At 41.1% G+C, this 14,399-nt stretch overlaps 1 protein-coding gene across 1 annotated transcript in view; it reads right to left on the minus strand.

Moving 5' to 3' along the window:
- Positions 1 to 3,329, minus strand: part of dnah9l (dynein, axonemal, heavy polypeptide 9 like) — a 71,714-nt gene extending 68,385 nt beyond the window's left edge. The window contains exons 1-3 of the mRNA XM_010786027.1: positions 3,030 to 3,329; positions 2,373 to 2,516; positions 1,452 to 1,642 (exon numbers count right to left, since the gene is read on the minus strand). Of these exons, the coding sequence (XP_010784329.1) occupies positions 1,452 to 1,642; positions 2,373 to 2,516; positions 3,030 to 3,329 (635 nt within the window). The remainder of the gene's footprint in view (positions 1 to 1,451; positions 1,643 to 2,372; positions 2,517 to 3,029) is intronic.
- Between the last annotated feature and the right edge of the window lie 11,070 nt (positions 3,330 to 14,399).

Below are 14,399 nucleotides of genomic sequence, written 5' to 3' on the forward strand. Positions count from 1 at the left end.
TTTAGGCTAAGGTGTTTTTTTGTAAGTTTGACACAAACAGGGTTTATTGGAACTACTTGTTTGTGAATCAGCAACTTACTCATGTATGACCTACAAATAGTAGCCGTACACAAAACTCACAGAAGGTCGCAAATCCAGTTGAAAGAGTGCTAATTCAGCACCACGGACAGCGCCATGGATTTATCAATTTGCAGGGCTCTCGATTCGAATTTGCACAAATCTCAGTCAGATAAAGCATCAATGATTTATACAGACCAAACATATTCAGCCAAACAACCCCTTTGCCACTCTCTCTGCATTCTCTCTCTGCATGTAATGAGGGGATTGAGGGGGTTTATGTAATGCAAAAACCAGTAGAAATAGCCTAATGAGTGCCTCTTCACAAGTTTACATGTTACTTCCAAAAAAGCTACATGAGAATTTTAAAATTGTTCTCACCCTGATGACATTATGCGAGCTAATGCTAGCATACAAATGCTTTATTCAACCAGATGATAGTCTCATTGTTGTATGATGATTACAAGAATAAACAGAAACCATACAGGCAGAGAAGGACAACTGCCACACACTAGTACAAATTAATGAGTACAATAGCCAGTTTATATGCAATACAAAAACAGTTATAAAGGACAAAACAAACCGATTTAAAACAAAAAACTATTTCAGTTCAACAATTGAAATCTATCATATTAATGCTCTCACATATTGACTCTTATCATGCAACACCATTTTGACATTACTAATTTACCCTCCTATCTCGTAGTTTGCCTAATTCTGCTCTCATCTTTGACATCACCGTCTGTGTAGAGTAGTTTCAGTTTTCAAACCAGGTCCACAATCCAACACTTACAGTGTTTTGAAGATAATCCTTATTCAATTACATCTCTCTGTTCCATTTGATAGTACTCCCAATGGACTCCATACGTGTATATTGGTAACTATCAAAAGCAAACAAAGATGGCACCTGGAAATTACAGATTTTTTAGTACAACCGGAAAAAGGCAGAGGGGAGAGAGAGGTGGACACCCAGTAAATTAGTTAACTGGGAACCCACCTGGAAACAGTTCTCAGTTTTCTTTTTGCTTATCATGACCGTTTTTCTTGTTGTGAAAATGTATTGAAACTTTAAAAATATAAAAAAACAATGTACGTTTTTTTTTGTTTATTATATTTATTTGATTGTGTTACTGGAATGCAAGACAAGCAGGAAGTGTGTCACATCCGGGTGCTTGTTGAACAGAGTTGAAAGCATGGATGTGGTTGAGATGCAAAAAGAGCATTTAACGAATCTTGGAAACGCGGTGAGTGTTGTCAAATGGCCTGTGTTACGCAAAACAATTTAACTTAATTTACATAATACACTCTCATTGACAAAACGAAACAGCGTCATATATTATGCAGTAACATATACACACTTAGCTAATCTATTAGCCTGGCCCGCACACACCGACCTGAGCTCCATGTCCTCGTGCCGGGCCCTCTCCACGCTCAGCGGCAGGGGCAGCAGGGTCCGCCCCTCCGCGCGCCCTCTCAGCGTCACCACCCTGTTCCTCAGCTTCTCCAGGTGCCTGTGGATGTCATCGGACACCACCCGCGGCCAGTCCTCATGGTTCAGACCGCTGGACAGCACACACACCAGCACCTATTCAGTACACACAAGCAGAGGTGGAAGACTCAGATCTTGTACCTATAGAAGCACCAGAGTGTAGGGATACTCTGTTACAAGTAAAAGTCCTTCATTCAAATGTTACTCAAGTACAAGTACAAAAGTATTAGCATCCAAATATACCTAAAGTACCAAAAATGTAATAAATCTTTATTGCATATTGGTCCATTTCAGAATATTTATATGATTTGTTTTGATTTGGTTGGGAATGGTTGATGTATTTGTTATTAAAGCTGTTAAAGGTGCAGCTCTTTTTAATTACATTGTTATGTAATTGCTGCAGGTTAGCTAGTGAATATGACTCGAGGTGTAATTAAAAGTTTTATTCAAGCATTGATTATATTTCACATCATTAGTCAACATCTGTAAAGTAAGTAAAGCTATTAAATATGCGTAGTACAGTAAAAGTACATGATTTACCTCTGAATTGTAGTGGAGTAGAAGTACAAAGTAGCAATGAATTGAAATATTCAACTAAAGACTTTTTTTTCTACAAGTCTCTCAAAATTGTACTTAAGTACAGTACTTGAGTAAATATACTTAGTGACACTACTGCACACAAGCTTTTTAAAGAGGACACATACTGTTTACAGCTTTGCAAACCAACCAAGCATTCGTCCTATTCCTCAAGTACTCTTAGTATCTTTGCTCCCACCAACCTGAATTAGTGTATGACTTTGACACTCACAGACACACACTAGCCCACCTCAGAGATGACAACAGGAAGGTGCTCCATGGGGTATCCAGCCACTTCCCCCAGCCGGAGTTCATGTCTGAATCGCTGGCGTGAGATTCTCTTCACACCTTTCTTCAGCACACACAGTAGCTTGGTCTTCCATGGTGGAGATGTCTTCACAGATTCAAAAACAGTAGGAATGCTTTCAACAGCATTGAAAGCACTAGAAATAAGTAGTGACTTATTTCAGAAAATTTGAATTTTAGATGGAGGTTAAATCAAAAACCCAACACATTACTGTATATCACTGCATGACTGCTCATTGTTTTGTCAAAGTTGTACAAAGTTGTGTAACTGTGTTTATATGAACATTCTCAGGGTATTAGGAATTGTAGGTTTCATCTCATTTTACTGAATTGTCTTCCTGCCATGCAAGAAAACAGATAAAAGTGAAATGTGCCATCATCAGCCACCCTGTATGTACAGTATGGACGCACAGTACCTTTACCTCAGGGATATTAGTATACAGAATGTCTAACATACCCCTACAGTGCATCAGAAAACAATATATGAACTAAACCAATAAGTATTTACTCAAGGTGCAAAATTAACTTTCTGAATAGGGAACTGAATAAAGGTGCCTGATCTTCTTATAAGCTGATTTTATGCATATGTGTGTTTTCTTACCTGTGCGTCCCCTGCATGCAATGTCCCTCCAGGTCCGGTGTACAGCAGCAGTCTGTTGGTCCAGATGTGGTCCAGGTAATCCAGTATCACCTTCTGGTTTTCCTCTGCTCCGATGAATCGGTTCCACTTGTCGGTCTTCACTCGCAGCACACAGAAGGCCTGCTCCCGTATAAAGTCCACCCTCTCGTCTGATAACACCACCCCAGCTTTGAGAGAGGGATCCTGGGGGACACGTACTCCTCCAGTCCCTCCACTGCCCACACCTCTACTGCTACTTCTGGGGCCTGCTGCCTCCGCCATGAAGACTCACCTGGTCGGAATTAGAAATACAGTAAGTCCAAGGATACTACTACTTGATTTGGAGTGTAGAGGGCTGACACTGCACTTGTAAGAATCATATAGTGGATGAAAGGTGCTAACTCACCTCAATTCTTGTTAAGATCAGACGCTATAAATGGATGTTTCTCCAGTCATAACAATGATGCACCCTTCTCTTCTGCTGTCCCAACTATATGCTTCTTGTCTCTTCTCCAGAGCAGCTGGAAAATGGATACACACCTTGATGGATAGGTTCACTGGTCACTGTGACAACGCAGTAGGGGCTGGCTTCATTATCCTGCATGGTGGAGGCTGTTTGTGAAGCCTGTAAGGCCTGCAACCCTATCCTGTAACCTGAGCCTTCAGAGGAGACCTTACTACAGGGACACCTCCAGGACAGGTAAGGACATTACATCTATGATACACTTATAAGTCATAGTATATATCTTTAGCAGCATTCATATGGTCTGTCAGTCCAGTAAAATTCCAACACACTTTGGCAGCCATATTTTGCATAAAGGTCAAGTGTTTATGAAAAGGTGTGTTTAACAGTTTGATTCATATTTTTTACATTGTAGGAGTTTTCTTATTTGGATTTCTGGTTACTGGTCCTGAAAATTGAAAATATGTTATTTGATCCAACTACAGTAGAGGAGGTATTTAGTGAGCAGTGAACTCCATCCTTCTTGCATATGCAATGTGTATCATCACCACATGGGGGCAGTGTGGTTCAATGTTTCTTATGGCATCTTTATACTATAATCCAAAGTGACCCTAGCCATGACATCCTATTACACATGTTATGCCATTTATATAAAACATGGAAAAATGGGACATTTCTCTAACTGTGTTATTTAAAATACCACAGCAATGATTACCCTTTCAAGGATCCTTCACTTTTTGAATTTAACCTTAATACATGAATGCAATCAAATCCGAATTTGAAATGAGCCAACTGCAGAAGACATGTCTGACATTTCATTTTATTACTAACCTTATGGTAATATATTTTATTATTACATGGGATTAAGCAACGCATAGGGATTATATAAGCATCCCCTCAATAAAAGGCTTTGTAAATGTAATGATTGAACAGCTGTCAATTGCCCTCCTCTATACCATTTCTACAGTTTCTAATTGAAGTTTAACCATTTTCCCATTTGATAATATTTCATTTCCTTGTTCATACATTCACCTCATTTCCTGTAATCACTCCCTTTTAGCTTAATATCTGCTTTAAACATTAAATACAAATCATGGAAAGATTTTTCACTTCATACAGTATGACGAATGCTTAATCGATATACATGACCTTTGGAGGTTTAGGTCTTTATTTTCAACACAAGTGTTCAGCATTCATCAGCAGTGAGTAATTCCATTGTTCACAACACTGGCTGTATACTAGCCAATAATCCATGGCAGTCCTCCAAGGGAATTTGTCCTTTCTGAAATCTGTAATTCCATGCCTCATTCTGTTTGTATAAGTGAACACATGTGTGTGTGTATGCTCCTAACACACATCATTGTGTTTGTGTGTCCTGCAGCTTGAGTTAATGTCCTCTATATGGTATGTAAGGCTGTAGTGTTTGTATAGCAGAATGTATGCACGTGTGTTTCTGCGTATAGTATGCCCACAAAAGTTTGTGTTTGAACGTGTGGGGCTTGTGTGTGTGTGTGTGTGTGTGTGTGTGTGTGTGTGTGTGTGTGTGTGTGTGTGTGTGTGTGTGTGTGTGTGCGCGCGCGTGAGCGAGCTGTAGGCTGTGTTTGTCTGATAAATTAGTAGGACTGTTGTCCCATCCCAGGGGAAATGCATTGGTACTCAAGATTATAGGGGCTATATAAACCCTTAAAAAACGTTGCTAACTCATATTGTAAAGTGACATACATTTATAACTTTCACAACAAATATATAACTTTTATTAAAAGTCAGTTTCGATTCCACACATACAGAGAAATACCTACAGTAAGCAGATGCTAAATAAAGTGATCAGGCTGATATTCAATAGAAATTGGATTTACGGTAGATAACTACCTTACTTCTGTGTAAACTCCAAACATTAGAGGCAGGCTGTCAACAAATTATGAAAAGTGAAAGCTGCACTAATGTGTATTAGCTCTTCCTTCATAGTTAACTGACTTTCAGACATAGGAGCTTATGTTTATGAACGAATACTGGATATCAGCTGTCTTTTCCCATATGTACGCATGTTATTCACAACAACATTTAGCTGTGAGCTTGTCAAATGCAATATGATTTCCTTCTCACTCAATGATTTTATGATGCCTTTAATGCTATTTCATCCCAATTTTGATCTAAAATTCATCAGTTAACATTTCAACCACTCAAATGATTGTATCATCAAAACCGTGAGTATGTTGCAAGCAAAAGGGATTAAGATGATTCATAGCTTTAATTATAATCCATAACCAGCTTTCCTTTTATGCCAGGAAGTTTTTTTTAAGAGTCAATTCTCTGGTGGATATCTTATTTTGGAGAAAAAAACAACTCTTCAAACTCTTCCAAACCCCTCCGATGTGTGAGTGGTGAGGTGTGTGATGTCTTGCCGCCATGTGTGTAACTATGCGTCGTGTTTGACTGTGCTCCGCTCGCTGTAGGTTAAGCTAAGTGGCTGTCTGGCACCGGCATCTTTGATTATCTTTATTTATCCCTCTCGCCCAGCGTTGCTCCGCTCGCACACGAACGCACACCCCTCCTGCTAAAAAGCTAATCTTTTTGTGCTAATGAAAGGTATTGGGTTTCCTAACAGGCTTTTAACGGAAGGTGATGGATTGAGGGATAGATGGATGTTAGGAGGGGAGAAGGGACATGGTGAGGGGAAGAAGTGAGAGGGAGGTGAGGTGTCAATAAGCACATCAACCTGATCCCTTTCAGACTGTGAGGCGTGCATATGCTGCTAATGTATTCATCACACACACACACACACACACACACACACACACACACACACACACACACACACACACACACACACACACACACACACACACACACACACACACACACACAAACACACAGACGTATATAGATACACAGACAGACAGCAGGGAACAAAATATGCCTCAGGTTAACGTTATTGGCATTATATCAATTTGTTGGAAAAGTGTCACTTACTAGCTGCTACTGATACTATCTAGAATAAGAATTATTACTGAGCATGACTTGCACACATTCACGCATATTCATCTGATTAATTTTGACTGTGCATGACTCAGTTTCATAAACAATTACTTGATTTAATCGAGTTGTATTAAAGGTTATCCATTCTGTCAACTGGAATTAGTGCATATGATATTCTGAGAGAAACAGGTTATACACCTGGATGAACTAAATAAAAGTCACAATCATTTTTTGACAAAGTAAATATTGAGTGGAATTTCTTGACTCTTTGTGGACATTACCGACGTAAACAAACTTTGTATAGCAACAGAAAAGCAAAACAACTCTTGACTTATTCACCATCTTGTGTTATTCTGTGCCTTTAAAGCCCTGCCAATTGATTTAAGTCAAGGCTAACAAATTAGATTTAATCCAATTCTTTGCATTGATTTACAGTAGCACATGTTTTAATTTCGCTAATATATTGAAAGTCACAAAGTGTAATGAATTGGAAAGGAGGTTAGATACACAGTCAGAATCCAGCAAACACTGAAAGATTCTACAGTTAACATTTGATTTCACTGTTTGTTCGTGCGACTCTGCGAGTGTATGCGGCGAGGCAGCTGCAGCATCTCGCCTCTGATTTTATGATTACCACATTTCATGTTTCCTGCCCGATAATTGTAGACTATGTCTTTGCATATCTATATTGGTCCGTGAGTGCGCTCAGCGTGGGTCCGCGCTCCAATCAGTCATTCATCAGCCATTTCACTGGAGACAGATCTCCGTCCCATGTAAGTGAAAAAGAGCCCTGATGAACGACAAATCTGCCTTATCCCAAGGAGGGGAGACATGGAGAGGGAGAGCCCCCACTGTGCTGAGATGGCACGGCCAGGTGGTGTGGGTGAGTGCAAAGTGAGATGAGTTGTGTGTGTGTGTGAGAGAGATTTGGGTGGGGTGGGGGTGGCATTCAGCAGGCACCTGGTGCTGACAGCCCCTCATTGAAACATTGTGATCCAATTCAGATTCAGTCCCCCCCCATGATGCTTTGAAGAGGCTTGTGACAGCTCCTTTCCCCGCCTCCTCTCCTCTCTCCACCTCTCCTATATACACCCTCTCCTCTTCTCCTCTTCTCTCAACCTCTCAAAACGTCTCCTCCTCCTGATCTCTCCACTTTACCTCTCTTCCTCTTTCTACCTCTCTTCCCTGCCTCTCATGCTCTCACAACTTCTCCTCTCTCCTTTCCTCTTCTTCCTTCTCTTTCCACTTCTCCTTTGCCTCTTCTGATTTACACCTCTCCTCCCTCCGTCCACTCTCTCCTCCTCTCCTATCTCCTTTCTTTCCACCTGGCAACTTCTCCTCTTCTATTCTCTACCCTCCTCTCTCCACCTGTCCACTCTCATACTCTTTTACTCCTCTCACAACATCTCCGGTCCTCCTCCTCCTCCTCCTCCTCCTCTCAACCTCTCTACACCCCTCCCATCTTTACCTGCTGATTACAGAGCTGTCATTCCTTGGATCTGACAAGCTTGCTGATTGGCATGAGTACTTTTGAGTGTGTGTGTGTGCTCACGTGTTCGCTCATGCCTGCTGTCTTGATGCATGTGTGTGTACCCATCTGCGCGGGCACCTGTGTGTGTGCAGCTATCCCTCGCCCTGATTATGATTGCAGTGTGAGCGAGTGCTGGCGCTCGGCTGGAGGATGAGCGAAGTGAGGCTTTTGTTTTTAGGAGAGCAGCCTTTGGGAATAGCAATGCGACTGAGTACTCGCACTTTGATGTCTAGTTTTTCTATTTATGCAAGTCTTTCACATCAGTATCACATCATGAATTATAGATGGACTGCTTTGCTGTTTAATTACTGTACATGTGTTCATGCAGCATGTAGCATGCTGATTTGGACAGATTAATAATTGTTGAGTAATCAGCTTCACTTTACATTTAGGCAGAACTGAGTGCAGCACAGATTCGACATAAGGAAATTAACTTCTACTTAGGGAAACCCCTGGATCTGTGTATAGAGATGACTTATTAGTACATGCATGTAAACAGTAAATGGTTGGGTGTAGATTAAAGGGAAGTTCAGGGGTTGAATGTAAATTCAGCATTAAGTATGTCTCACACAGATTCCACAGATACCCAGGGCATTAATGTATGCCACGGCAAGGTTATTAAAAAGTGCCAGAGAAGGGAAGTGGCCTGATTGGCTGTTTGACCTTTAAAGGGTAATTGCCACTTTTAAAAACTAGTAAATGCTCTGAGAGACTGAAATGAAGCTCGACCCATTTTACTGGAAACAATCAGCCCGAACAATAAAGGTATGTTTCTCCATAAAAAAACATGGTGCAAGTTATTGGGAAATGGAATCAAAGTGAAAACTGTGAATGATTTTTTTATTCCTCTGTGTTCCCTTACCTTTAGCTCTTAAATATTTCAATCATATAAAGTCAACCCCCTGTATGTTGTAATGTGCTCTGTTCTATTAATAGTAGGGCTTGCAGCATTTTGTAAAAATTAACCCTTGTAATGCCATTAACTGTCTTAAAAAGGTGTCTCCTTCAAAGCACAATATCCAATGTATCTGTCTGCTCAAACGGGAATGGGAGGTTCAAAACGTTGACAGCTTTACGGGCTCTGACTTAAAAGGTGCCCTCTATTCAGCTATCATGAAAGTCCGACTTTGAACAGCATCGTTTTGGAGTAAAGATTACTTTCCATACCCAGACCATTGCTGCTTCAAAGCCGCCTGTGTTCCTCGTCGGCTCTCCAGCTTTAAAAATGGTTCCTCATAAAAGGGAAATAAAAAATGGAATGATATGGGTTTGGTAGCAGGGATGTTAAAGGCCTGGAACCAGAATATGAGAGAGGAAAGACAAAAAGGATAGAGGGAGAGAGGATGGACAGTTACATTAACGATATAAATCACAGGACTTGAGGTCACCTGAAGAGCTGAACACTAGAGGAAATGCACAAAACAGGAAAGCATAAAGGAAGCTAAGATATTAGGAAATGTGAATGATACGCCAGATGAGCAGGTTAAAGTGAACGTGTTAAGCTTCAGTGACTAAGGACAGATGACAGAGAAAAGAGAGGGTTAGAAGCAGAGATCAAAAGAATACGGCAAAAACCTTTTAAAAGTAGACGGCTAAATGTGAGAGGCAAAAGGCGGTGTTTATACGAATAGCTGGGCGCCAGTGTCTTCTCCATGTAACCCCTCGGTAGTGTTGCTTTGCCGGCGCAATAATTACTATCTAAATGTTTCTCCTTAAATGTGCCCATGACAAACATCATCACCACTGACACCACCATCACCAGAGTGACAAGCGAGCACCCCGTGGTGGTGATTCAACATCATTAGTGAACAAGACTGGCTGTGGGCATTAGAGACGCAACATTACACCGCTCCATGCCGGGTGCTAATGTTCTGGAAAACTAGATACCATCTCTTCCCCTGCCATCCTTCACTCACGAATCCTGTGGAGAAAAGAAGTGGAAACCTGGCAGGAGAAGAGAAGATGGTAGTGATGAGTGTTTTCTATAAATGTTCTGGGATATGTGCATTTATGTGTTTTTGCACAAAGCTGGAAAAGCATAGAAGACTAAAAACCAACACATGCTTTGTGGTTAAAGTGATCCATAGATGGATTCAGTCTACTGCGTCTTCATCTCGCCGCATGTTTCCTCTAAGACCATATTTCGCTATCTTATCCTCCATTTTCCTCAATCATAATACATCACAAACAGGTGGCCTCCCATGGCGGCTTTGTGAGCTCCGCAGCAATAGGAACAGTTATCCTGTTATCAGCTGGATCCGTCTCTAAAGTAGCTCCTCCATGCCACTACTAGATGCAACATCTGGGAAATGGTGCAAAGACAGAACAGTAAGGGCTCACTTATCTGTGAGGACTGATACTGAAAAGGTATTGAAGTGTTCATGCGAGGTTGTCGGGCTAAGTTTGAGTACTTTATAATATTCAAATGCGTCCCCCCCAACTTGTCCAGGGTTTGCATGTGTGCACAGGAGCATGCCTGAGCAGCGCCCCAGTAAGCACTCTCACGTCAAGGCTATCATCATCTCACCTCCTGCTATTATCACCACTTCTGACAGCCTACTCCTGGCTAAATTAATTTCCCCCTAGTTCCAAGCCGTCCCCCCCCCCCCGTCGGAGAGAGTCGGTTATTCCATATATACTATATGTGTAAATTTCGAATAAACTGCTACACAACGTGACCGACTGTGTTACACTAGAACTACCTATGGTTTTTCTCTATTGGGCGTCTCTAGAATGGTTGGTCTGTCCGGAGGAATACAGGTCTCTGGGATTCTTTTAGCGAGGTTTTCAGTAAAGCGAAAACAGCGGCAGAGAAAACCCCTTATATAAGGGTTTCACGGTACTCCCTCTGCACCGAGAAAAAGGATATTGGGACTGAGGTATACATATAGAAATTTTAAGTTACAAAAACATAAGTACCTTACTAAATCGCGTTTCACAATCTACTCCTTTCACTCTTCGATGAAAAAATAATGTTGTCAGACAACAATAGTATTCTGTAGTCTGAGTGGACGATGTCACTATAAAGAAAAGGGACATTTAGGGACTGGCCAGTTCCATTCGACGTTGGACCCTTAGGGGATAAAGGTTCATCTGGTATAGGATGTCCCGTCATAAGTCGGTGTCATGCAATATACATTACTGGCACTAGTATTTGTTTCGTGAGTCAAATAAATGGAGACGATATTTCTGTTAAGGGAGAGTGTAGTGATTCAAAAATGGTTGTCGTTAGTAACAGCTAGTTTTGTAACGAGTTGAGGTAGCTGAGGGGGTTTCTGTTTGTAGATTTCAAACCGTACTTATCCAGGTCCTGTTTAACACCTTTATATGTTTTCTTGTGCCCATTCTGTCCACACTGTGGAGTTTGTTTTCCCTGAAAAAAGTCGTGTTTCGTAGTGGAATAGGAGGAAGGGGTATATCTCTGTCATCTCTCTCTCTTCCTCTTTCTGGAACAAACCAGGCACGTCGTTGACACTCGTCTTCCGTTTACTCTACCGAGCAGTCAACATTAAAGTCTGCGTCAACAACCGCCAAAAAAACCCAGCAGACGACAATACCCGTCATACGGACGAATTTAGTTCGATTACTAAGGGAGTCGGGTAATAGAATTTCGTTATTGGTTTACCTCAGAGGAAGTCTGTATTTGTATGATTGTCTAAGTTAGTATAATTATTAAGTCTGGTACATAAGGTTCGTATTTGGTCACCGAGCACCCGTAAATGAATTGTGCACCGACCGTAAATGCAATAGTGTATCCCGCCCCTTTTGCTTCGTCTAACCCGTAGATTAACAGCTCGACTCTGGTAAAGAAGCGCGTAGGAGGACTTGACTAAAGTAAATTTTACCGTTGTCATTCATTACCCAAAGGTCACCATCTACACTGTCTTTACTTTTGATAAGGTTTCTCTACGACTTTGTACATTTACACATCTTGACTCGGTGCCATCAGCGGTAGGTACAGAAACCAATCACGAACAATCACCTTTACTAACGTTACCAAAACCGTTTAGGTTATGTTAGTTACCGAGGTGTATGTTAGTTGGCAAACGGAGTTAGGAAGATAAACACGAAGAAAAACGAAGTGACCTACTTCTATATGCAAAGTTTGCGTTGACAATGTTACCTATGTCCTGTATAGAGTCTTTTCGTAGTCGCTTTAAGAATCTTCCTATTTGGCGTTTTCTTTTTCTTTTAACTTTAAGTTTCGTGGCGGTCGGGTTTTCTTTATTTCATTTCGTGGCTTTATAGCAGTCCCACCACGACCGCCCCCATNTCTATGCAGATGGTGAGGTGGTGAATTGAAGCCAGATTGTATAAATACATCTTATACGCATCATTATACATATAACCTCTCACATATTTAATTTCAGTTAATATCACACGTTTCTTAAAGATCCTACATTCAAACCATCAGTGTTATTTGTGCATATGCTTGTGAGCCATAACTAATTCCATAAGTGTGACAACCCTGTGGTTGTCCATCAGGTGGTGCTGCTGTAACCTGTGTGTTTATTGTAATCAGCAGTGATGGGACCCACCTGTGGCCCTTGATTCCAGGATATAAGAGGGCTGCAGAACAGGCTCTTGCTCTCTCTCAGCTGCCCTGCTCGGTGCAGCAGGACACCTCTCTTCTGTTTGTTTTATTGTTGGTTGTAGACACTGTTAGTTAAAATAAATGATTGTTTTGGGCAACTCCTGTGTGGAACTATTGTCCTTATGTTACAAGCAGAGCCAGCTTGTAACATATGGGGAATCGTCCGGGATCCAAGAACCAGGTGATAGTTGTTTACTTGATTTGTTTGCCTTGATTGTGTAGACAGTTTGTTCCTGGTGCAGGGCATTAAGGAGTAGCTTTGGAATTACCTTTCCTGATAGGCATAAGCAACATCTCCTTCAAGGGAGCTTGTTGGTTTGTTATTTTTGTGCATAAACATGATTAGACATTTTTTTGTCATGGGTACACGTCCGTGGCTGTCTTGGTGAGTAACAGCTTCGCTGGGGCTTTACCGGGTCATTGGGTAAGTGTTTAAAACACCTGTCGGGGCATGCATGAAGACTAGGGTGAGAAGTAGTAGTAGTAGAAGTAGTGTCTTTATTCAGTGGCTGTGTCTGTACTTTACAGTCAATTTGAACAGAAGAGTGTTTAGGAACCATGACTTTCCCTTTTGTGGTTTTTACCATATAGTCACATGACTGTTCTGTAGTCACTAGGTCAATGAAGGATGTGGAATTATTGTTCTCAAGACTGGGAATAGCTGCTGTTAAAGTCTCATGCAACTGCTCTCTTTCACTATTCGCTCAATGACATTTTAGCCTAGAATAGGCTATGAGAGAGATCTGCCTTTCATCACTAGCATGGGGATAATAAGTTTTTTGGGATCAGCTCCTTCTGCAGCTAATCCAAAAGTTACCTCAATGTAGCCCTTGTAAGGCATGCTCTTTCCGTTAGCATAAGTGATCTTCAAATTATCCGGTGCATCCAGTAACTCTGACACATCTCTTAGCTTCTCATGTGGCAAATGTCTCTTTTTCCATTTTTCATCAACAATGCAGACTTGGGAGCCTGTCATCATCATCCATCATCATCATCATCATCATCATCATCATCATCTAAAGAGACTCTTGGTCCATTATTACAAGACATACAACACTCAAATATAAATTAAAAAAGGCAGTTATAACAATGTTTCCAATGTGACTGGTATCGTACAGCACTGAAACACGGATTTGAAAGTAGCATAATGACAACATTATGAGAAACATTTAATCGACAGATGAATTTGTACATCAGATTTCTCAAATGAGCATGGAACGTGTTGACTCGTGCATTACAGAACATTTCACTTGCACTGCACCACCTTGGTTTTCCAAGCAGTATACGCAAACAGTCATTATATGCAACCTGGAGCTTCCGGAGGCTCGCCTTCTTATACTTGACCCGAAAGGGGGCAGTATAGAGAGGAGTGCAATAAGCTCTAAAGAGGTACACCTTAACCTTATCTGAACACCAAGAGAATTTTCTAGCCAACATGTTAGCTTGTGTATATAAGACACGCCGCTTTCTATACATGTAATATCATCATCAGCCATTTCATCTGTGATGATGTGTCCCAGATACTTAGTGTTACAGCAAACAGACAGCACATTTCCTGATAGATAGAATGTTGGAAAACAAAGGTTCTTATCCCCTTTTGCTCTGCAGATCATTACAGCGCTCTTCTTAGCATTGTATTTAACGTCAAATTTGACTCCGTAATCAGAACAAACATTTAGCAACTGTTGAAATCCAGCACTGCTAGGAGAAACAATAGCTAAATCATCGGCATACATAAGATGGTTTACAATCACATTACCAATCACAGACCCTGTTTTACAGACACGT

Source organism: Notothenia coriiceps, unplaced genomic scaffold (assembly GCF_000735185.1).
Source record: "Notothenia coriiceps isolate Sejong01 unplaced genomic scaffold, NC01 NC01_scaffold00000969, whole genome shotgun sequence".
In the NCBI taxonomy this organism is placed as follows: Eukaryota; Metazoa; Chordata; class Actinopteri; order Perciformes; family Nototheniidae; genus Notothenia; species Notothenia coriiceps.